General features: G+C 44.2%; 1 protein-coding gene across 3 annotated transcripts in view; it reads left to right on the top strand.

Moving 5' to 3' along the window:
- LOC147418985 (uncharacterized) overlaps positions 1 to 22,003 on the top strand; it is a 39,941-nt gene extending 17,938 nt beyond the window's left edge. Inside the window, exons 2-5 of one of the 3 annotated variants that reach the window (XM_086505986.1) lie at positions 18,814 to 18,867; positions 19,706 to 19,809; positions 21,412 to 21,450; positions 21,589 to 22,003. In XM_086505986.1, coding sequence (XP_086362112.1) covers positions 18,814 to 18,867; positions 19,706 to 19,809; positions 21,412 to 21,450; positions 21,589 to 21,777 — 386 coding nt within the window. In that variant the 3' untranslated portion in view covers positions 21,778 to 22,003. Of the gene's footprint in view, positions 1 to 18,813; positions 18,868 to 19,705; positions 19,810 to 21,411; positions 21,451 to 21,575 lie in introns of all 3 variants that reach the window. The other 2 variants (XM_086505987.1, XM_086505988.1) reach the window with 2 other exon arrangements.
- Positions 22,004 to 22,252: the final 249 nt, after the last annotated feature.

The raw sequence follows: 22,252 nt of genomic DNA, 5'->3' as shown, positions 1-22,252 counted from the left end.
AGACTGAGAGAAGGAAAGAGAAGAGATACGACACCCGAGAGTTTGTAAAACCCTCCTCCGAAGGCCCCACTCTCGTTGGCGAGAGTGGTCTATTCTTTGATTGCACAAAGGTGTACAATGCGTATGCAATGGACTATGCAACTTGGTCTATGCCGATGACGACGACGGTGACGACGACGACGATGACGATGATGACGAAGACGACGACGACGATGGTTGAAATCTGAGATCTTCTAATCGCTGAATTTCGGGCCTGTTTCGGTGGCTGAAAATGACTGTTTTGGCTGCGTTTTTATGGCTGAAAATGGGGGAACATCGGCAACCAACTTGGGGGGTTCGGCTACTGTGTCTAAGGCTGAATTTGCAGTGTACCTGTTGTAGATGAAGGCTGAAAACAAAAACGCTGTCCTGCTGCAAAAAACGCTAGCAAATCTGCTGAGGTTTTGCTGTCCTTCCCTAGCGTTAGTGACTGCTGATGAAAACGCTGAATAGGCTGAGGTTCTACTGGTTGGGAAACGCTGCAGATCTGGTGCTATGTGGCTGGAATTTACTAACGCTAGGCTGTCCTCTTTCTTGCCAAAAACGCTGGTGCTGTAGAGGCACAAAAACGCTAAGGCTGAGGTGGTTTGGTCGCGGGAAAACACCGAGGATGGGGCTGATCGGCAAGGGGATTATCGCCAGAAGAGGAAAGCTTCAAGGCGATGGTTCTGCTGGGAATCCCTGCGAAGGAGGAGGTCCAAAAACGCCGGGGGGTTTTGGGGGGGGTACTGCTGAGAAGTTGCCTGTTGAGCGGGAAGCTCTTGCTGCCTCTTCTGCCATTTAGTGCTAACTTGGGTTTGCTTATATATTAACTTAGCAAAATTGCCCTACCTACTTTTGTTGGAAAGTCACTTAAAAATAATAAGTGAAAATACCAATAAATAGGAAAATAGGCTAAATGCACTGGAAAATTCCCCTAACTGATGCTAATGGATTCTGATGGGAATTCCGATGATCATACTGTGTGCAACCGGAGGATAGGCATCTATGCTAAGTGACTGGGCATGCACGGTCTACGAATAGACTCACAAAAGTGCCAAATCACTGCTAATCTAGACTTGACTTGGCTGACTGAATCCTGCTGTGGTGTAGCTTGTCCACGGACACATAGGGTTGGGATGTGTCACGTGACAAGTGCGGCTCAGCAGAAAGAGATAATGAGCCAAGTACAGGAGCTGTTAGAAAGGGGCTGATTCAGCCCAGGTCATCTCCATTCTGTTCTCCAGTATTGTTGGTGCAGAAAAAGGATGGCTCATGGCGTATGTGCATCGACTACCGTGCACTGAACAAGAATACATCAAGAATAGGTTCCCTATACCTAGAATTGATGATATTCTAGCCAAATTAGAAGGAACAGCTATGTTTAGCAGGATAGATCTAAAGAGTGGGTACCATCAGATCCGCCTTAGATCAGAGGATGTGCACAAGAATGCTTTTAGAACGACGTTTGGCCTTTACGAATTTTTAGTGATGCCCTTTGGTCTCACAAATGCTCCTGCTACGTTCAATAGGATGATGGACAGAATTTTCCGTCCATACCAGCAGTTTGTTGGTACATTCGTTGACGACATGACAGTCTACTCAAAGAATGAAGAGGAGCATAGGCATCACTTGGCCATTGTGTTCAAAGAGCTACGCAGCCATAGGTTGCTCACCAATGCAAAGAAAAGTGAATTTTTTCTGGAAGAGATTCACTTTTTGGGACACATTGTTTCAAAGGATGGTGTCAGAATGGATCCTGCTAAAGTTGAAGCGATCAAGTCATGGCCAGATTTGAAGACGGTGCACGATGTCCGAAGCTTCTTGGGACTATGCTCCTATTACAGAAGGTTTATCCGAAATTTCGCTGAGATTGCTTCACCTTTACATGCTATTCAAAAGAAGGCAGTCACCTTTAGATGGACACAGAAAGAGATTTCAGCTTTTAATCTCTTAAAGGAAAAGATGACTGCTAGGTGCAGATTTCGTTGTCCAAACGGATCATCAAACCTTGCGATACTTCTTGACACAAGCAAAGTTATCTGAGAAGCATATGCGATGGGCAAATATGTTGTCCATGTTCCATTTTCAGATTGTGCATGTGGAAGGCAAGAAGAACGTTGTGGCTGATGCCTTGTCAAGGAAGCCACAAATTTCAGCTGTGTCAATTCCTTATAATCATGAGCTTGATGATATGAGGGAACAATATGCAAATGATGAAGATTTTGCAAGGGTCTTCGAGCAGCTAATGGATGGACAACGTCATGAACACTATCTTCTCAAAGATGGGTTCATGATGATGCATGGCAGATTGTGTGTCACAAAGCCATTGCGATGCAAAGTTATGGAAGAGAGTTATGTCCCACCGTATGCAGGGCATAGTGGTATCGATGCTACAGTTAAAGCTGTTGAGACATTCTTCTACTGGCCTACATTGAGAAGAGATGTGGATGCCTTTGTGCGAGAATGCCTAATATGCCAGAAGGTCAAGTTTGACAAGCAAAAGGCACCAGGGTTATTGCAACCACTACCTATTCCAGATAAACCATGGGAAAGTATTGCTATGGATTTTATCTTTGATCTTCCGAGAATGCAGACAGGAAACGATGGTCTTTGGACCATCATTTGCAGATTCAGCAAGCAGGCTCATTTTATTCCTGTCAGGAAGAAGATAAAGCCAAATCAGATGGCACGCTTGTTTATGAGCAATATTTTCAAGTATCATAGCATGCCACAATCGATTGTTAGCGATCGTGATCCACGCATGACAAGTTTGTTCTGGAGAGGCTTGTTTGAGAATGTCGGCATCACGCTCAAATTCTCTTCGTCATTTCATCCTCAAACAGATGGGCAGTCAGAAGAGGCAAATTCTACTGTCCTAGATCTGCTGAAGTGCTATGTGTCAGAGCATAAAGGAAAGTGGGAGCAGTATTTGCCATTGGTGGAGTATGCATACAATAATACAGTGCATTCATCAACTGGCAAGGCACCTTTTGAGATAGTTGAAGGTGGCAAGAAAGTTCCTCCCATATTGCATACAAATGACAAGATATTTGAAGCAGACAAGTATGTTCAGGACATGGATGAAATGTACAAGAAGGTCAAAGTGGCCTTAGAAAAGACTCAGGTAAAGCAAAAGCAAGCAATTGATCGTCACCGTCGTGAAGTGGTATTTTCACGTGGTGATTGGGTGCTTCTACGCTTTGAAAAGGCAAGGTTAAAGAAGATGAAGGGCAAGGAAAGACTGTTTCCAAAGCTCAGCATGCGTTACTATGGGCCTTTTCAAGTATGCGACCTGAGAGTTGGAAGATTCACAATGTGTTTCATGTGAGTCTTCTCAGACCCTATGTGGGTGATGTGCCAGAAGATATGCTAGCTGAAGATCAACCGGAAGTCGAGGAACTTGACGAGATCTTGGTCCCGGAACAGATTTTGGCACATAAAGAAAAGTGAAAGGCAAGGTTGCTAGGCGTTACTTGGTGAAGTTCAGAAACTATCCACCAATGGATGCTAAGTGGATGGAAGAAGGTGAACTTGCAGAGTCACCAACTGTGTTATCACTTTACCTTGAAGCCTTCGATTTGCAACCTACCTTGACCCCTTGAGTTTCAAAGCTACATGGATTGTCAATGTGACAATGGCTTCTGAAAGAAATGATGTACATGGTATTTAAAGTGAGCTCAAATCAAGTATCTGTTACATCCATGTTAGAGCTGTACAGATTGTCAGTTTTGCAATTGCTCTTATGGAAAGTCCAAAAGTTTGGTTAGTGCTATAGAAGTGAGTATTTCTTCTCAGTTTGTCAAGGATACAGTAATTGTTTCTATTAAAGGGTACATGTGTGACTGCATTCTTAAACTGTCGGTTTGGGTATGCTCGAAAGTGTTACTGGATCCAACGTGTACTAAAAGACAGGGGCAAAATGCGTAGCTACCATTTTGTCATTGGAAAGTTAATGACTCAAAGCAATGGCAGAGTGCGAAGCTACCACTATGTCATTGGGACAGGGTTCACACGCAGCCAATACACGCGTCGACGAGGTGTTCAATACACCAGGGTTGACAATGAGCATGTATGTGTCGTACATTTTTCGACAGGTGTTGAATACACCAGTGTTGAATGTGGGCATGTACGACATAGCTGGAAACGAGGACGTTTGAGATTTCAAGAGGGGGGTATGTCACTAGCGTGTGACTACTATCTATCCTTTTTGTTGATTTCTTTCTTATTATTTATTCATTTTCACTTTTTGGAACACCCCTCGGGAAATCTAATTGCCCTGCATTGCATAGCTAGTGTGGAACTGTTCAGAGAGAGTCCAGGCCTGAGGGCAAGAGAGCACTAAGGTTGGACAAGGACTATGGTTAGCCAAAGTGGGGTCATTGACTAGCCAAAGTGGAATCCTTTGCTACAGAAGCTACATTTCAGTTCTGGGTGTGGCTGCAGTGTACAAAGAGGGTCATATGACCTAGAAAGATACAATGGCAGCATCTCCTAAAATTTAGGAAACTGCTATTTTGGGACTTGAAAATGTGTTCGCGTCATTACCTCCGGAATGACAAGGGGAACATTTTATTACTCTGCCGTGACTCTGCCGTGATGACTGAGCAACCGGTCAGGATATTTTTAAGTAAATGCGCCAAGTGGCACATTTCTGTGCACTTGCCTCTTCAAGAAGAAAGGGCGCTGAATTTTAAGCTGGGAGAGGCCTTTACTTGCATTCTGTCACACAGGTTGAGAGCTATGGAGTGCTTCCTTTCCCTCTTATGTACAGTGCGGTGCCAAGCGTGATGCCCTGCACGCTACACACTGCCCTCTCTCTCCCCTACGAGCAGTATGTTATGCCCCACTAGGGGGCTTTTCATTTGACCAATGTACAGTTATGTGGGTTCATGAGCGATTGCCGAGGCAAGAGCCTCTTGCACAGGTACTGGATTAGCTAGCGGCTAATCCCCCGCAGGTACAGGTGATTCGGCGAGGTTTCACGTGCGAAATCTCGTCCGATTCAAAGGGCAAGTAGCCCTACAGGTGCGGGAGCTCAAGGACTTGCTACGGATGCGACCGGCACGCAAAACGGAGCCCGAAACAGTGAATTACAGCCTACTGTGTATTTTTGCAGGTTTAGGGTTTTGGCCCTAAATGGACCCTAATACTCCCAGGAGGTTCGGGGATGCAAGGGGACTGCTGTACAAGTGATCTAGCGCATTTTCGGGGCAGAAAACAGAGAATTCAGCGTGTTGCAGATTCTCGCCAGGTTTTGCAAAGTGTCCGTATGCGTCGGGAAAGTCATCCAATGCGTGGGAATACTGACTGTGAAGGGTCCTAGTACAATTATGTTGTCGAAATCGGGCCAGAACAGTTGAAATTCAGCCAAGGTTGTGCGGGGCAGCTTGTAGGGAACCACAGCTTTTATTCCCTCTGCTAAAGAATAAAGAAATACCGAAAGGGGCGCCTAATTTAGGGGCCAGTCTGGTGTCGGTCTTCTCATACAGGTGCAATCTAGCAACCTGTATCCCTTTCCCCTTTGTTGTGTCTTGAAAGTACAGGTAAAGTTGGCGGCAAATTAAATGAGTGAAAGCAAATAAGGTTTAAGTCTAAGGTCTACCGCCCTTTTTGGATTAAACAGGCCGGTTTCAGCATGACACAATCTCGGAACGAGCACAAGAAGGATTGAGCATCAAGCATCGGCATTTCCATTGTGAATTGCCGCAGTTGATAGATTTAGATTAAAAAGACAAGTTTCGATTCCATTGTTTGCGTGTGTTTGATGAATGGTTTGGTACTCCGTCTATATGTTCATCTACATTGCACAGTCTTTAAAGAAGACTAAAATTTTTCCAGTCACTTTACATGGAATGGGTATGTTCATGTTTTTGTGTTGGAAGTGGTTCCAAGAATTTTCATCCTTAGAGATTCTTGAAGAAGGTAGACGCATGACTATAGAGGAAGTTGAAGCATTGAAGGAGCCATAGATGACTTTGTGTTGCTTTCGGCGCGGCCCAAAGAAGCAAGCGTTGCAGACCTTTATGAAGTTCAAGTATCGCATGACCCACGCATCAGAGTGGGCCGGGCGAAGAGTCCTTTCCTGGATTCCAGATGCTGTTGGCGATCACCCTCGACGCCATACAGTTCGGTACCAGTACCTCACTTTGAAAAGGAGGGGATGTCACGTGCACATCTAACCCTATGTGTACGTGAATATGACAAGGCTTCAGTTAGCCTAGCTTAGGAAGTGTTCTGACACTTTTGTGAGTCTGTTCGCAGACCGTGCATGTCCAGGCACTTGGAGTAGATGCATATCCTCTGGTTGCACACAGCATGATCATCAGATTACCATCAGAACCCATCAGGAGCATTTTTACAGTGCACAGACCTATTTTCCCTATTTTAGCCATTTTTCACTTATTATTAATAAGTGACTTTGTTGGGAAACTGGGTAGGGCAATTTGACCAAGCAGGTATATAAGAAAAGCTAGTGCTAGTGTTTTCTGGTAGAAGAGGCAGCAAGGACCAAGTGTCCAATAGAGCACCTTCTCAGCAAGATTCCCCGACAGGCAACATAGCGTTTTCAGCCACCAAAGACCAACGTTTTTCTTCAGATGCAGATCAGCCTCAGTGTTTTGCAGTTGCAGATCAGCCTGGCCATAGCAGATTACAATAGTTTTCCTAGCGTTTTGCAGCAGGACAATAGATCAGCTTAGTGTTTTTGGAACAGCAAGTCAGCCTAGCGTTTTGCAGATTCCCCACGATAGATTCAACCCTAGCTTCAGTGTTTTCAGTTTTCAGCATATACACACCGCAAAACAGTCCCCCAAACCTCGCAGATCTCACCTTCCCGCATCAGATCCTCACCGCATGGTCAGATCAGCCAGCATTTGTAGATTCAGCCCGCCGTTCGCAGATTTCAGCATCTGTGTTTTTAGCGCGTCGTCATCGTCACCGCCGTCGACACTGACATAGAGTCAGAATTCAGCAGATACAAGATTTGCAGATTTCAGCCCTTTGCGGTTTCAGATTTCAGCCCATCTCGTCGCCGCCCTCATCGTCATTGACATTGTCAGTAAATTCACTGCATTGTAGACATTTGTGCAATCAATAGTAGACCGCTCTCTCCATAGAGAGTGGGGCCTTTCGGAGGAGGGTTTGACAACATTCTGGTGTCGTATTCTTCTCTCTCTATCTCTCAGTCTCAGCACCTTCATTCACAGTGTTTACCACTTTGTTTGTGATCATTTGCACTCTCTCACTAAAGGAACGGAAGGCTCTCCCTTCCGCAAGTAAAAGGAACCCTTGAGCACAGTTCAGAGCACTCAACTTGAGTAGCCAATCACAAGCAGGAGGCATTACAAGCAACAAGGGTAGTTTTGGGACAAGTGTTCCCCTTTCCCCTTTGAGAGAGAGGACTTGATAAATGTAAAAACAATTAATTAATTCTACTAAATTATCATTGGACCCCTTGGGTGGCCAACCAATAGGCTTTAGGCACACCATGAGGGCAACATGAGGAGGAACTTGACAAGTGTCCTAAATACTTTGTTTGTACCAAACTTACCTTGTGTGAGGGTGTGTGTGTTCTCTCTCTACCCCCCTCTTGTAGGGCTCGCCCCCTCCTTGTAGGAATAGACCTTGACTTTTGCACACCTTACCTCAAGCACCTTAGTCAGCAAGCATGACAAAGCACCTCAAGCTTGGGTGGTGTTCCCACAAGCACCTCAAGCTCCCTAGTCGGCAAGCACGACAAGCACCTCAAGCACCTTAGCCATCAAGCACGACAAGCACCTCAAGCACCTTAAGCTTGGGCCGGGTTCCCACCTCAAGCTCAGCCCTAGCTTACCTAAGGTCAAAGGGCTTTTTAACACTAACCTTTGGAGGTCTTTAACCTAAGGTCTTTAAGCTCCATTGGCTAGCCTTGCTCTTTGACAGACCATCTCTCATTTGGACCCCTTTACCATTGGCCCCGTGTTGAGATAGATCTGAAAGCACATGTCTATATTCTAACCCTTGTTCCCATTTATTCTCCCACATTAAATGATCGGTTTAATATGAGAAAATCATTTGGGTTGGTTAGATATTAGATTTAATGACACTCACAATATGTATCTTGGGTCTTGGGTAGTAAAAACACTCTTATCTTTTGGCCAATGCCAGGCTTTTTAGTCTAACTCCAGCTCGAAGACGAGTGACAATGACGCTTACAATACTTCCAAGAGTCTACTGATCAGAAGTATTTTGTAAAAGCCCAAATTATGGTGCTGCACTAAAGATTCCACATCCTTCTAGTAGAGGTTTCGGTCATCCCAGAGGTGAGACAATTTAGAAATACCTTTGTTGCTGACCTAGCGAGCAACTTCCCTCCAGAAAGGATTTAAAGAACCCCTTCCAAGTTTAGAAAGCCAGGGGCACCATTAGCGAGAGAAACCCTTAAAATCATAGTCACAGGGGACGCCCTTTTTTGGGCTTCCCGTCCCCACTTTTCCGTCCCCACTTGCCGTCCCACCCTCTTTTTTACACTAAAAATCCATTTGAGCCCCGTCCCCCGTCCCCCGTTCCCCGTCCCGGAATGCGTCCCTTGTGACTATGCTTAAAATACCTTAACTTCTCCCCCCATTTCAAGATTGAAGCTGCTTTGTTACTTTTTTCATGGAAATTTCCCTAGACTACCACCAAGCACAAGGAACGTCAAGAGAGGTTCTAGAATCTTGTTGTGCACTATGGCCTCCTTCCATTTGCCCCCTTTCAAGGTATGCTCTGCTTTGCTTATCATATTCGAGGCCATGATGGCCCATTCTTTCTTTTGCTTTGACAGTGAAATAACTAGCTTGGCACACAATGCTTCCGCATGTAGCATGGGTTCCAAGATCCGAATGCTGCCTTGTTTCTTTAGTCTTGCTAACCATTCTCATTTTTCCCACAGACAAGGGTTCGTGGCCTTAGTGTTGCTCTTCCACAAGAATCATTTAATAGGCTTCAGAAACTCTTTCCAATTGGATTTGCCCATCTTAAGCACATAAAAGCATTGATGACAGTGACTCTTCTATGGAAGGGGAGGAGCACAAAATACCATCTATCACAAGCCGGGCACCACGTGCCAATAGAAAAGAACAGACTGAACAGGCTTTTAGCACTTCAATAACAACTGAACTGAGAGAGAGAGAGAGACGACACGCGACACGGAGTGGCGGAATTCCACTCGAGAGAGTATTGGCCCCAAACCTTGGCGCCCCTTTCGGTATTTCTTTATATTGCATCAACACAGTACAAGCCGGTACTCCAGACTCTGCACCTTCTCCAGGAAGCATGCCAGAGAATGAAAGCATCTGGTCCAAAAGCAAAGCCAAAAAGATGCCAACGTAATCACGGAAATCCGTACAGCCTGCCACGTCATTAGCCAGCGCAAAACGTGGAAATCCGTACAGCTTGCCACGTCATCATGTCAATGCAAATTTCAGAAATCTGCCTTTAGGGTTAGGGTTTCTGCAATTGTAGGGTTTTTGGCAGCAGAATTAGGGTTAGCAGGTTTTAGGGTTAGGGTTTTTAAAATTATGGTTTAGGCCCCTCGGCCGGCATCTGTAAGTTGGCTCCGTTCTTTAGGCTTTGACACGTCAGCAGTTTGTTACATCTCCCCTTCTTGAAAGAGAGTAATCGTCTGCGATTACAGCATATCTGCAAAACAACTCAAGTTAGCTCAAAAATTTCCGAGGGACAATCAATTTGCTCTTTTTATTAAGGAGTTAGCTTCTCCTTTCTGCTCCTTTGATCAAGCAGTTAGCTTCTCCTTTCGGCTGTTTTGATCAAGGAGTTAGCTTCTCCTTTCGTCCAGATCGGAACTCTTGATATTCTGGCGTAGTAAAATTAGCCATCACACCTAGACCGTACTGATCTTCCACGGGTGTCTTGATGCACTAAAATTACATACCCAGGCAATCTCATCCAATTAGGAATATTCAGTAATTGACACATCACAATGCAACACAAATGCTACATATGCATGTTACAAGACACAACAAACAGCGCCGTTGAGCACTCCTACGAGACAAACGGTTTGCGGTATGAAGCTACTCAACGACTACCTCGTCACTCCCCCTGCAAATAACCTAAAAAGGTCTGGGCCATGAGCTCAGAGGACTGTACAACCAAACGCTCCCCAGGCATCTGCTTGCGTCGTTCGGAGGTTTTCTAGCATACAACGAAACGCTCCCCAGGCATCGGCCTGCGTCGTTCCGAGGTTCAAACAATATCAAAACAGTATTTCTCACTTCTCCACCCGGGAGTAAAAATCACCAATTAATGAAACCAGTATTGAAACCAGAGTCAAACATTTCAAATCGGCACCAAGACAGGTTTAAAACAAATAGCATCCATTTCAAACAAAGTTCAAATAATACTTTCTCAAACAATGTTCAAAAGTATCTAAGTAGAAAACAACTAGAGAGGTCATTCAAGGTTTTGTTTGGACAATCGAACTTTGAGGACAATGGGCTTGCCCTTCTGCATCACGGTGATGGTTCGGTTCCGGACCTAGAGAGTTGCATCATTCTTGTCGTGTCAGGGCATGCCCAAGAGAACGTCGCAATTGCCAACTTCATAATGTGGAAATCGGCTTTTCCATGATAATCTTGTATAGTCACTGGAAGTGCACCAATGAGCGGTACCACTTTCTGAGTTTGCCCCGTGGCTAGCTCAGCTTCAATTTCTCCACCCTCTACACCCGGGGAGATCACCTAATAAAAATGTAACCTATCACGTGAGTTCAACAGAAGGGTATTTAAAGTTCTTGAAACTTACAAAAATATATATATAGAAGGGCATTATTTTATCAAATTTGAAAAAAACTTACAGATTTTAAAGGAAAAGGGTACAGTATATTGTTGACAAAATTCACAGATAAGGGGTTTTACAAACATGTCTTGAACGCACGTGATATGGTAGTTTTACACATAGTGAACCCCCCGAGCCTCTACATCATAATCAAAGGGCATCTGCTTCAAGAATTCTGGATGGATGAAGTTCTCCATAGCTCTGGGGTCAAAGAAAATAAGGGCTTTCAAGCCGTTGACTTTTCCATAAGCTCTGCACAATTCATTATAACTCTCGAGGTGTATACCCTAAATATCGGGTACTAGTCCAATAACAGGTCTAGGCTTCTTGGCCGGAGGTGGCCGCGGGGATCTGTCAGTCGTGGGAGCAGAAGGTTGCACTGAGGACGTCGAGGCTCGCTCAGGACATGTATTGAACGTATGCCCTGTTTGGAAACATTCGAAGCATCGGCCTTCTTGTAACAAGGCGTCTCGTTGAAGTTGTGTCAAACGAGGCCGTTGAGGTTGGTTTTCACGGGATTCTCGAGAATTTGTTCGTTGTTGCCGGGAGTGCTGGTTAGTGGCCGAAGGTTCTTCTGTGGTAAACTCCAACTTTCCTTTCATGAGCTTGTAGCCGACCGCGGCATGGTCCATAAGCTCTTGCATAGTAGAGACTTGCTTGGAGAGACAATATTCCTGCAATGGTGATGGTAGTCCACTGGTGTAGCGCTCGCACTAGTCCTCCAAGGGAATGAACTTAAAGGACACCGGAAGGTACACGTCGAGAAACCTTTGGTTATAGTCGTCCATCGTTTTGGTGGCACGCATTTTCAAGTTGCCCCACTCTGCCAAAATCCGGACTTCAAACATTGAAGTCATGTAACTACATGCAAAAACTGTCTTGAAAGCTTGCCAGGTCCTTGGAGCATGCGGTTGTGTCGCGATTGAACTCCACCATTGCATAACATTATCTTTAAGAAATCCCGCTGCTCGAGAAATCTTGGATTCTTCTGTATAGTTCCCCAAAGCATAGATGTTGTCGAATTGCTGTAGGAACTGCAATGCTTTCTTGCGATCTTTCACCCCGGAAAAAGTGAAAAATTTGATTGTCGTGCCACCATCTTTGAAATCTTTGGGTTGGTTAGGCACATGTTCCGGGTATGGATAATAAGGGTATCCATATGGGCTCCAAACATTGTAGCCTGGTGGCGGTGGCGGTGGTGGTGGAGGTGGGGGCAATGGCGGTTGCACTGGATCAGGGTCAGATGGTTGCACCATATTCCTGAAGACTCCCCCGATCGGAACAGACGGCTGAGAAGGTTGTCGATTGGAAGCTCTCGTACTTTCTGGTGCCGGAGGAGGAGGTACCACCTGGGGCATCAAAGGGGGTAACATGCAGATCAAAAATTGTTGAAAACTTTGCAGCATCGAAAGATTTTGCTGAGGATGCCGCGAAAGAATGTCGTGAAGCTCGTTGAGCAGAAATTGCAAATATTTTGCTGAATCCATGAATTCCAAGTATTGGGTTCTTAATTGGCTTATGCCCTGTAAGACACCGCGGCGAAGACGGGAGCGCGCCCGATGCACGATGAAGTAAGGGTGGGAGTGGCTAGTAAGGGTGGGAGCTCTGTCTGCTCTTTTGTAGGACCGGTATGCTTTCAGAAAAGCACACGACTGATGCTCTGATACCACTGTCACAAGCTGGGCACCACGTGCCAATAGAAAAGAACAGACTGAACAAACTTTTAGCACTTAAATAACAATTGAACAGAGAGAGAGAGAGATGACATGCGACAGGGAGTGGCGGAAATTCCACCCCAAAGAGTATTGGCCCCAAACCTTGGCGTCCCTTTCGGTATTTCTTTATATTGCATCAATACAGTACAAGCCGATACTCCAGACTCTGCACCTTCTCCAGGAAGCATGCCAGAGAATGAAAGCATCTGGTCCAAAAGCAAAGCCAAAAAGATGCCAGCATAAATTACGGAAATCCGTACAGCCTGCCACGTCATCAGCCAACACAAAACATGGAAATCCATACAGCCTGCCACATCATCATGTCAGTGCAAATTTCGGAAATCTGCCTTTAGGGTTAGGGTTAGGGCTAGGGTTTCTACAGTTTTAGGGTTAGGGTTTCCAGAATTAGGGTTTAGGCCCCTCGGCCGGCATCTGTAAGTTGGCTCCATTCTTTAGGCTTTGACACGTCAGCAGTTTGTTACACCATCTTCTCATTTTGCTATTAATATTGTTCAATACTTATCCAATAGGCCCGCCCCCAGAGGAGCACCTAGTTGCCTGAATACAGGGCCCTTCCCAATAACTTCCCCTAACCATTTCATGGGATCAAACGAGTTGCTTTTTTACAGAGAAATTAATCTTGACTTCTCAATATTGCACATTGAGCTGAAAGCGGTGGCAAATAGTTGGACAATCTCAAGGGCTCTTCTTAGCACTTTTGTATTGGCTTTGAGGAACAACAGAGAATCATATGTAAACAACTTTGCAAGCAATCGTTTACCTGCAGGAAGTGATAAACCTTTAATTTCCCCTTTTGAAGCACTATCCTCGAGCAAGGTTACCAATGAGTGAGAGCCAATAGCAAAGAGCAGCGGGGGAAGCAAGAAACCTTGTTTGATCGAGCGCTTGATCTTGAACATACCCACTATTCTAGTGTTGAAAAGCAGCTCATAGTAGCTCCCCTCCCCTAGCGTATGCACTAACACTCACAACTTGGGTCCAAACCCCAGAGTCTTCATGATCGACACAATGTATGACCACAAGATTTTGTCATAGGCCTTATCCAGGTCAAGTTGAAGGAGGATACTTTCTGGCTTGGTGAAAGCCGCGCACTCAATGCTGACCATGGCTGCCAAGATGTTATCATATAGATCATCCTTTGATAAAGCCATGCTGATGAGGAGTGATGACTTTGTTAAAGATTGGAGCTAACCTTAAAGTCACAACCTTGGCAATGAGCTTGAGCCTTGTACACCACCATCATCATTGAGATAGGGCACCAGTGTTTTAGCAGAGAGCAACAAACCAGTTTGGGAATAGGTTTGACCAACCCTTTTTAAAGTTGTTAAGTTGAGCCGTAGGGGAGAATTATGAAAGGTCGTTCATCTCTTAGAAGAACTAGTATGATGCCGTCGCCTCCAATAGCAGCATCGCCTGTGGCGATGCTATGTGGATTTTCTTTCAACAATCCCTGACTAACAATAACATCATGAATTCTTTTGCCCATATCAGCATCTTGTGTAATGCCACACGACTTCAAGGTGGAAGAGTATGTGATTGCATTTGGAGAGATGCCCTCTCTCTGCATCTGTTTAAAACATCCTAAAGCTTACCCTTTCCTTGAAGATGTAAGCATACGTGATTGCATCTAGAGAGACACCCTCGCTTCACATTTATCGAAAATAGCCCATAGCCTCTTGGCCCTGCCTAAGTTGGGTCTATCCTATAATCAATGCATTCCAAGAGACGACGACATCCCGGACAGGAAGCTCCTCAAGCACTTTATGTGCTTTATGAAGTGCACCACATTTGGCATACATGTCGACCAAGGTAAAGCATGATGTTTTCTTTCAATAACCCTTGACTCACACTACCATCATGAATTCTTTTGCCCATATCAGCATCTTGTGTAATGCCACATACCTTCAAGGTGCAAGTATACATGATTGAATTTGGAGAGATGCCCTCTCTTTGCATCTGTTGAAAATAGCCCAGAGCTTACCCTTGCCTTTAAGATGCAAGCGTATGTGATTGCATCTGGAGAGACACCCTCGCTTTGCATCTGCCAAAAACATCCTAGAGCTTCTTGGCCCTGCCCAAGTTGGACGCTCCCACAACCAGAACATTCCAATAGACGACATCCAAGACATGAAGCTGCTTAAGCAATTTTTGTGCTTTATGAAGTGCACCACATTTGGCATAGATGTCGACCAAGAGAGTGCCAAGCATGACACTTTCTTTCAACAACCCTTGACTAACAATATCATCATGAATTCTTTTGCCCATAACACCATCTTGTGTAATGCCACGTGCCTTCAAGGTGCAAATGTACGTGATTGCATTTGGAGAGATGCCCTCTCTCTGAATCTGCTAGAAACAGCCCAAGTTGGGCATATTCCACAATCACTGCATTCCAAGAGGCAACATCCTGGACATGAAGCTTCTCAAGCACTTTTTGTGCTTTATGAAGTGCACCACATTTGGCATACAGAACAAGGTAGTGCCAAGCAACAACCCCTGAGATTGACAATATCATCGTGAATTATTTTTCCCATATGAGCATCTTGTGTAATGCCACATGCCTTCAAGGTGCAAGTGTATGTGATTGCATTTGGCCTCTCTCTGCATCTGCTAAAAATCAGCCCAAGGCTTACTCTTTCCTTCAAGATGCAAGCATATGTGATTGCATCTAGAGAGACACCCTCGCTTCACATTTGCCAAAAACAGCCTAGAGCTTCTTCGCCCTACCCACGTTGGGCGTATCCTGCAATCAGTGCATTCCAAGAGACGACGACATCCCAAACAAGAAGCTCCTTAGGCACTCTTTGTGTTTTATGAAGTGCACCACATTTGGCATACATGTCGACCAAGGCAGTGCCAAGCATGATACAATTCATCTATCATGGAATACTCGGCAGGAAGGTGATTCGCTTCGTTTGGAGATTCTTCATTGGAGCGGGGCATTCTCTCTTACTTTGGTCGACCGCTCGCCTCGCCAGGCTTACTTTCTCTCTTGTCGTGGCATTCGTGTGGTTGAGGATGTGGTGGATGTGGCCGGATACACTTTTGAGTTTCCTTTCGTAGCTCACCGTTTTGGATTGGGCATGCATTACCATCAGTTCTGGAGAGAGCTTCAGCACATGTTGCTTGATTTTTTGCCTGTTGCACCTTTGTATGATGGTGATCGCATGTTTGATTGGTATCTTCGTGAAATGCCTTTTCGAGATATGTCTGCCAGTCGAGTTTGTGCTCTTCTTCTACTGCAACCTTGGCTTGCCGATCATTGTAATGCCCTTTGGCACATGCACAAATTTGATATCTGGTGGAGGAAGCTTCTCTTTGCTCTGTGGAAAAGCCTCTTGCCTTTGAAGGAGCGATTGTTTGTGTGTGTGTTTGTCTATGTGCAGAGTGCACACTCACAATTATATTCATAAGCGCACACATACTAGGTGTGTGCATGCATATATGAGTTAAGTATAGGCACACTAAAATACATACAATGAGAGACAAAGGCAAATAGAGATAGAGAGATCAAGTGCCCCCTGTTTTGGAAGCTTGAAAAAACCGAACGAGCAAATATCAATTTTCTTGTATGAGAACAAATCTTTTGTTTTTGTCGCTAAACCTTGATTTTTATATCATTATATTGCTAAATGTTTCCCAAACCTAGTTGAATACAAGCTTTTGTTACAAAGGTTTAAACTCAAAAGTCTCAATTGTTTCAACAAGTTTTACGTTTTGATTGTTTTGCTGAACTTTTTGGGGGTTTTGGGGTTCGGTGTTTCAGAGCTGCGAAACTTGTGATCTGAACCAAGTTTCTCATTTCGGCCGTTTCACCGAAATGTTTCGCACGTTTTGGGGTTTTGGAGCTACGAAACATTTTTTATGTCACATTGGATCAAGGGCATAATCAATGATTGCTTATTGGAATTCAGAGAATGATGCTTAAATGCCTTAGCATATACTTAATGCTCCGTTTATTCTTCTAAGGACGGGTAGTGGCTCGTATGTCTTGCTTAGAACTTGCCCAAGCAATGGTTCTTAGAAACTGATTCGGAGAGTAATAAAACCTTATATGCTTGAGAACTAAGAGGCCATAACCTCTTCAAGCTTTGATACCACTTGAAGGCTATGGTGGGTAGACCAAAGAGGCATTCATCACTGGAGATTAGCAACTTGTTATACATTAAACAAAGCATGCACCAAGAGAGAGAATGGACACTTGATTATTGAAATAACAAAGTGAGTACATGATTGCACCTTTAAATAGAGCTAGAGTAGGTAGTACAAGGGTGTAGTACATTTATGTGAGTCCAAAATCACCTCCAAATCAGCCCTCAGAATCATGGTCGACCGTAAAAGTGTGGGGGTTGAAATAGAATCCAAATACAAGTGACTTGTCCTATTATGCACTTAGGACTGGGCACATGATCCAAGCAAACTAAGCTCCATGTAGACAAGTTGGGATACACACCAAGAAACTAGGCTAGCCCATGTTGCATTTCCGAGTGTGTAAATGTTTGCAGAAGTCCTAGCGAAAAGCAAGTTCATTGTTCCAAAGACCCAGTGGAACTCAAAGTCTAACAACACCTGAAAATAGTTGTATTATGAGGTATCTCCATTTAATGTTTTCCTCATTGTGAACACTGCATATAAACCACATTGACCCTTTGAGTGGTCAAAAGGGTGACATTTTAGTTAAGATTGGGTTGCCCTAGGTTGCAACACTTGTGAGGAGGGCTGCCTATTGTGCTGGGTTGATTCAGAGAAGGTGTCCTGATCAGCCTTGGTCATCATCCGATTCACTTTCTCCGCTGCACGTTTGATAGGGCTGGCCTTTGATGATTCATGCTGGTTTTCAGTTATTGGCTAGCAATGTTCGCCATGATCAGACCTGTTTGTGCTGCACCTTAGATATAGATGAGACTCTTAGCCACTGTCTTTGGGTTTGCCCTCATATGCATACGGTGTGGCTTGCAGTTTGTACCTTGCTCTATCGGGTGGGTGTTTGCCCTGGCTTCATCTCTTGGAGTGTGGTTTGTTGGATGTTACAGTTCCCAGGCTCTCATCTTACTAGTCAAAATGGTTTTCCATGGAAACCCACTGTTGGAATGGCTGCTGGCTCACTCGAGGCTGAGGCGATGACTCTGACGACGTTTGTACATCGGCTGAAGAACCTGTGTGCAGCTGGGTCTGGTTCTATGTCTAAGCCTGGTGCCGTTGAGGTGGATGAGGTCTCTAGCAAGGATGGACCTTTGCCAGATGCACAAGGATAGACCTTTGCGAGATGCACGATGAACACTGGTTCAGCAGCCCCAAGTACTCAACTCACTGCCTAGCCCACCCATTGCTCACCACTGGGAGAAGAACACGTCTGGGAGGGCATGAGGTTTGCGTACGTGAACTTGGACAGTGGGGATTTCTACCACAAGGTACTGAAGCAGCAGTCTGAGGGCACTCAATATAGGTACCAATGAGGTCTGCAAGCCAAGGTAGTAGGTGTAGGTACTCCTGGTGGATGCCAGGGAACATACCAAAATTAGGCACTCTGCCTCCTTGGTAGTCGCATCAATGGCAGGATCAAGATTCAAAACCATGGCCATCGTCAGAAGTGTGTTTGGGCGGCACCCAGAGGCACAGGGCTCATTTGAAGCACCCTGGCTACCATGTCTGGACTCTCAAACTCAGCGAGCACACGGGGCAGAAGGTTAGGAAGCAGTGAGTAACCGAAGTATTTCCTCGACTGTGTTTCATTTGAAAGGGAGCACATCCAATCTACTGTGCATTATGCACTCATTTAACTAAGAAAGCGTGCTGCTTCATTAGCACTGTGTGCACATCCAGAGTCCTGTGTTGTGTGCCAATGGGGTCTTTCATTTAGCTGAAATCACCTGCTAGCCTTATTTTAAATAAGTGGAAGTCCTTGGTGCGCAGCCTTTGAATGCAAATGGCTTTCTGTTCTTTCTTTGTTTTTTTTCACTGTGAAGGATTGACATGCTCAAAAAGATGGGTGCAAGAATCTGAACATGCGATTGAAAATTGAAAATTTGAAAGGGAACTATGGTATTTCCTTTTTTAAATACTTTGGCAAATTTAAGGTAATTCAAGCTCCAATGCCTGGCCTTATGAAAACTTTTGGGTGGAAATTTTGGAGTTCCCATCTATTAAGTGTAATTTTGATTCATGCCAGTCTTTCTGTATATCACCATCCGAGCTGTATGTCTTTGAATCAGATACTAAATGAATCTTTTACCTTTATCAGGGAGGGTATATTGTAAAAAGGCTTGCAGTAGCGATGGCGAAAGCTGGGATGAATGTGAGTGTTGTACTTTTGTTTTTTGGCGTCTTTGGAGCTGATTGGTGATTAATACTTGGTTCATCACATTGTATTCAATGTTTGTGCTTATTGCCTTTGGTTGAGCTGAGGTGTCCTTGGAAGATAAAAGACAGGAACATGTAAGAAAGTTTGGATTGCGTATATCAGATGTGGAGGCAGATTCTGTGACCACAATTTCACTATGAAGGATTGATCAAAGATCAGTTCTTTGTAGTGATGTTGGGCCTTCTCTGTGACTGCATTCAAGTTATTAACAGTTGGGTGGAGAGAGAAACATCCAGTCTCCCTTGTCTTTACCGACTATCTGTTCTAAATTGATCTCCTTTTATTCCTCTGACGTGAGTCTCTTCATCTGATGACTAGCTGAGGCACAGCTGATCACACGACTGGAGGGGTTGAACACAAGGGAACAATGGGCTGCAGTAGAGTACCTACAACAGTAGGGGGACATCCTAGGCTTCTCTTACTAAGGTCGTCTCATGTATCAACCATGCAAGAATTGAGAATTTGACTGACCAGGATAGAAATAGGCTTCGGTGAATTGGAGACGTGTAGGGCTGTGGGCTGCAGGCAGCCGTACAGAGCGGCAAGAAAGGCTGGGGACGGCAAGCAGAAAGCTCCTCTCACTCTCTCATGTGGTGTTTCTGTAATCTCTCCATGTCTCCCTCCCTCTGCTCATTTACTAGTTGTTCTACTACTATTAATGGTTATGTATGTTTATTTCAAGATTTCTCGCAGGCCGTAAACTCCCTGTCTGATTTATTGTATTTATTGTTGCCTGTTTGGATGGAACCTTATCAGGGTTTCTTTGATGTAGGTAGGGTTGATTGCAGTGATATGTGTCACAAGTCTCCTGTAATCAAAGAGTATGAATGGTCAGCACGCTTGGCTCGATCCCCAGGCTCTCCCACAAAAGCACGGGTTTGGCAACTTCCCCCATCCAACACACCCAATTATCTAAATATATGTTTTGTGTAGGAGTAATCCAATCACTTGATTCTTGCTCAAGCCATTTGTTCACGTACATACGAGACTGGCATTATAGGGTAAGGAGTGATTTCATGTTCAATTTCATGATTGATGACAACATATACTTGGCTGACTAGGGGGTCTCAAGAAATAAAAAAATGTGGACGTTTTCTTATGCTATTATGTTAACGATTGCTATAAGGGGTTTTGATTTCTGCATACAGAGTTTATGCTGACATAGACATTGTTTATGACAGCTTTGAATTGCGAGGATAGAGCTTACCATTACGGAGCTATAGAGTGTACTAGTGGTAGAAATTGGCCTGCTGAAATTAGGTCCAATGTTTGCCTGTTTATTGCTTGTTTGAGCTTCTCTCTCTTATTTTGTGTCTAGTAAGTGAAAAAAGAATTGCAGTGTTGAGGTTTTATTGATGTCTTAAAAACTTTTAACGATTAGTTGAATTTATTCCACTGCTTTCCATTTCTGTAGCCAGTTTCAAGTTTTATCCTGAGGGGAATTGGCAGCATTATTGCTTCCTTTTAGGAACTTGATTGTAGGAATCCTTAATTGAACTGTGTAAAAGATTCAAACCATAAAAATACAAAGGTCCTTAATTTGATCAATGAAGGGCTTATTAGCATCCATATATTTTTTGACCTGTTGGATACTTCATGACATAGACCCCCTTTGATAATAAAGCTGCTCACTCCAAAAGTGGCTTGGAGTATGGCATGTATTGTCCAATGAAGTCCAAGCATTGTAGCACATTTGGAGGGGAAATTTAAGACGTGAAGCCTGGTGTTGCTTAGAGTCTCGGGGGGTCCACTATTAAGAATCCCCCTATATAACGTACCTTCACAGGGTTTTTAGAAAATTACTCTGTTATGATGGGACATGAATAGATTGAACCCTCCTTTTTGAGGAATTAACGGGTTTTGTTCAAAAATGGATTAAAAAAACCCCCTCTGGTTAATGTATGTCTCTTGTTAATGCTTAATTTTTCAGAAATAAAAAACCCCTTCCCCGGGCTTGGTGTCTTTTTTTGGAGTTCTCTTTTGGTTGGCATCAGTGGTGCTCAAAACTGGTGCATAATCATATCACAATTATATCCTGCTTGAGAATTCCCCTTCTCAGCATGGTTAAAGATAGGGCCACAAGTTTTTGCCATGGCCCTAGAACAAGGACTCAAGGCACCGAGTAAAACTCCATCTCTGATGCATATGGTTAAAGATATGGCCACAAGTTTTCACCGTGGCCCTAGAACAACGACTCAAGGCACTATGTACAGCTCCATCTCTGATGCATTTGGCTGAGGGTGCACAAGTAAAGGTCATTCATTGCCGATCATTTATCTGATCTGAAAGTAAGTTTTCTGTTGATCTATCTATATTCCACTAGGTGAGAGTGAAGAGAGTGGGTACAAGCTCTTTTGACAATTTATTAAAATTTCATGAGAGATGTTTTGGACAAATGCCAAACTGAAGTATGGTGCTCAGATGCAAGTAAAGCTTGAATTGAAGTCTGATTCACATGTTCTTTTCATCTTCTGACAGAAATGTGAGAAGGCATGCGTTCGCGGTTGTGCTTTCAAGGTTTGTGTAGACAGGCTTATTCTTCTGCTTCTTTGCTGTTTATTTTGATCTCTAAATTTCTTGCTTTGTCATAGGACTTGGGAAGAGAGTCTTACTGGGGGGGTATCTAACCTTATTTGAAACAGTTCAATGTAACAGCATCAGAGCTTGCTTCGGCTATTCCAAAGAAGCCAGAACCATCGCTGCCTCCATCGCCCCCACCAAGCCAGAATCATGCAGGTTCTGCATCAGTTAAGGTCAGTGATGAACCTCCGACTGTATCTGCATGATGCAATCTCTTCTGATGCTCAAAACAAACAGGAGCATGACTTGAACCGAAGAGGATAGAGAATATGGCTTGCAAATGTATAAGGAGTGGTCACATTGCCTAATTTCATTTTTGAACGAATGAGTGCTCTAATTGAAATGCCCTTAAATGCCTTTAAGGATGTGGGCTGTGGACATAAGAGCTCCATACTTTGTACTTGTAGGGCAGAACCTCATAAATGATGCAGGTTTCTAAAGCCCTGATGATTAGTATAGTTTGAATTTCAAGGAAGGTGGATTAACTAAAGGATAATGACTCTCTTACTTCGTGTTTACATACTCTCTGTCTTTGCCTCTCTCTCTCTCTCTCTCTCTCTCTCTCTCTCTCCCTCTCCCAACCCCCCACACCCACTTGTACACATGTATCTATCACCCCACCACTATCCATCCCAGTCTAGTTTTTTTTTTTTGATAGCATGTTTATTTTGAGCACTTAGGTTCTTTAGCTTTTTGGATACCTGGAGGACATCCAGATGTACAATATTCTATCTCACAG

This window comes from Adiantum capillus-veneris, chromosome 29 (genome assembly GCF_014529385.1).
Source record: "Adiantum capillus-veneris isolate H3 chromosome 29, ASM1452938v2, whole genome shotgun sequence".
Taxonomy (NCBI): Eukaryota; Viridiplantae; Streptophyta; class Polypodiopsida; order Polypodiales; family Pteridaceae; genus Adiantum; species Adiantum capillus-veneris.
This window is presented reverse-complemented; position numbering and strand designations above follow the sequence as displayed.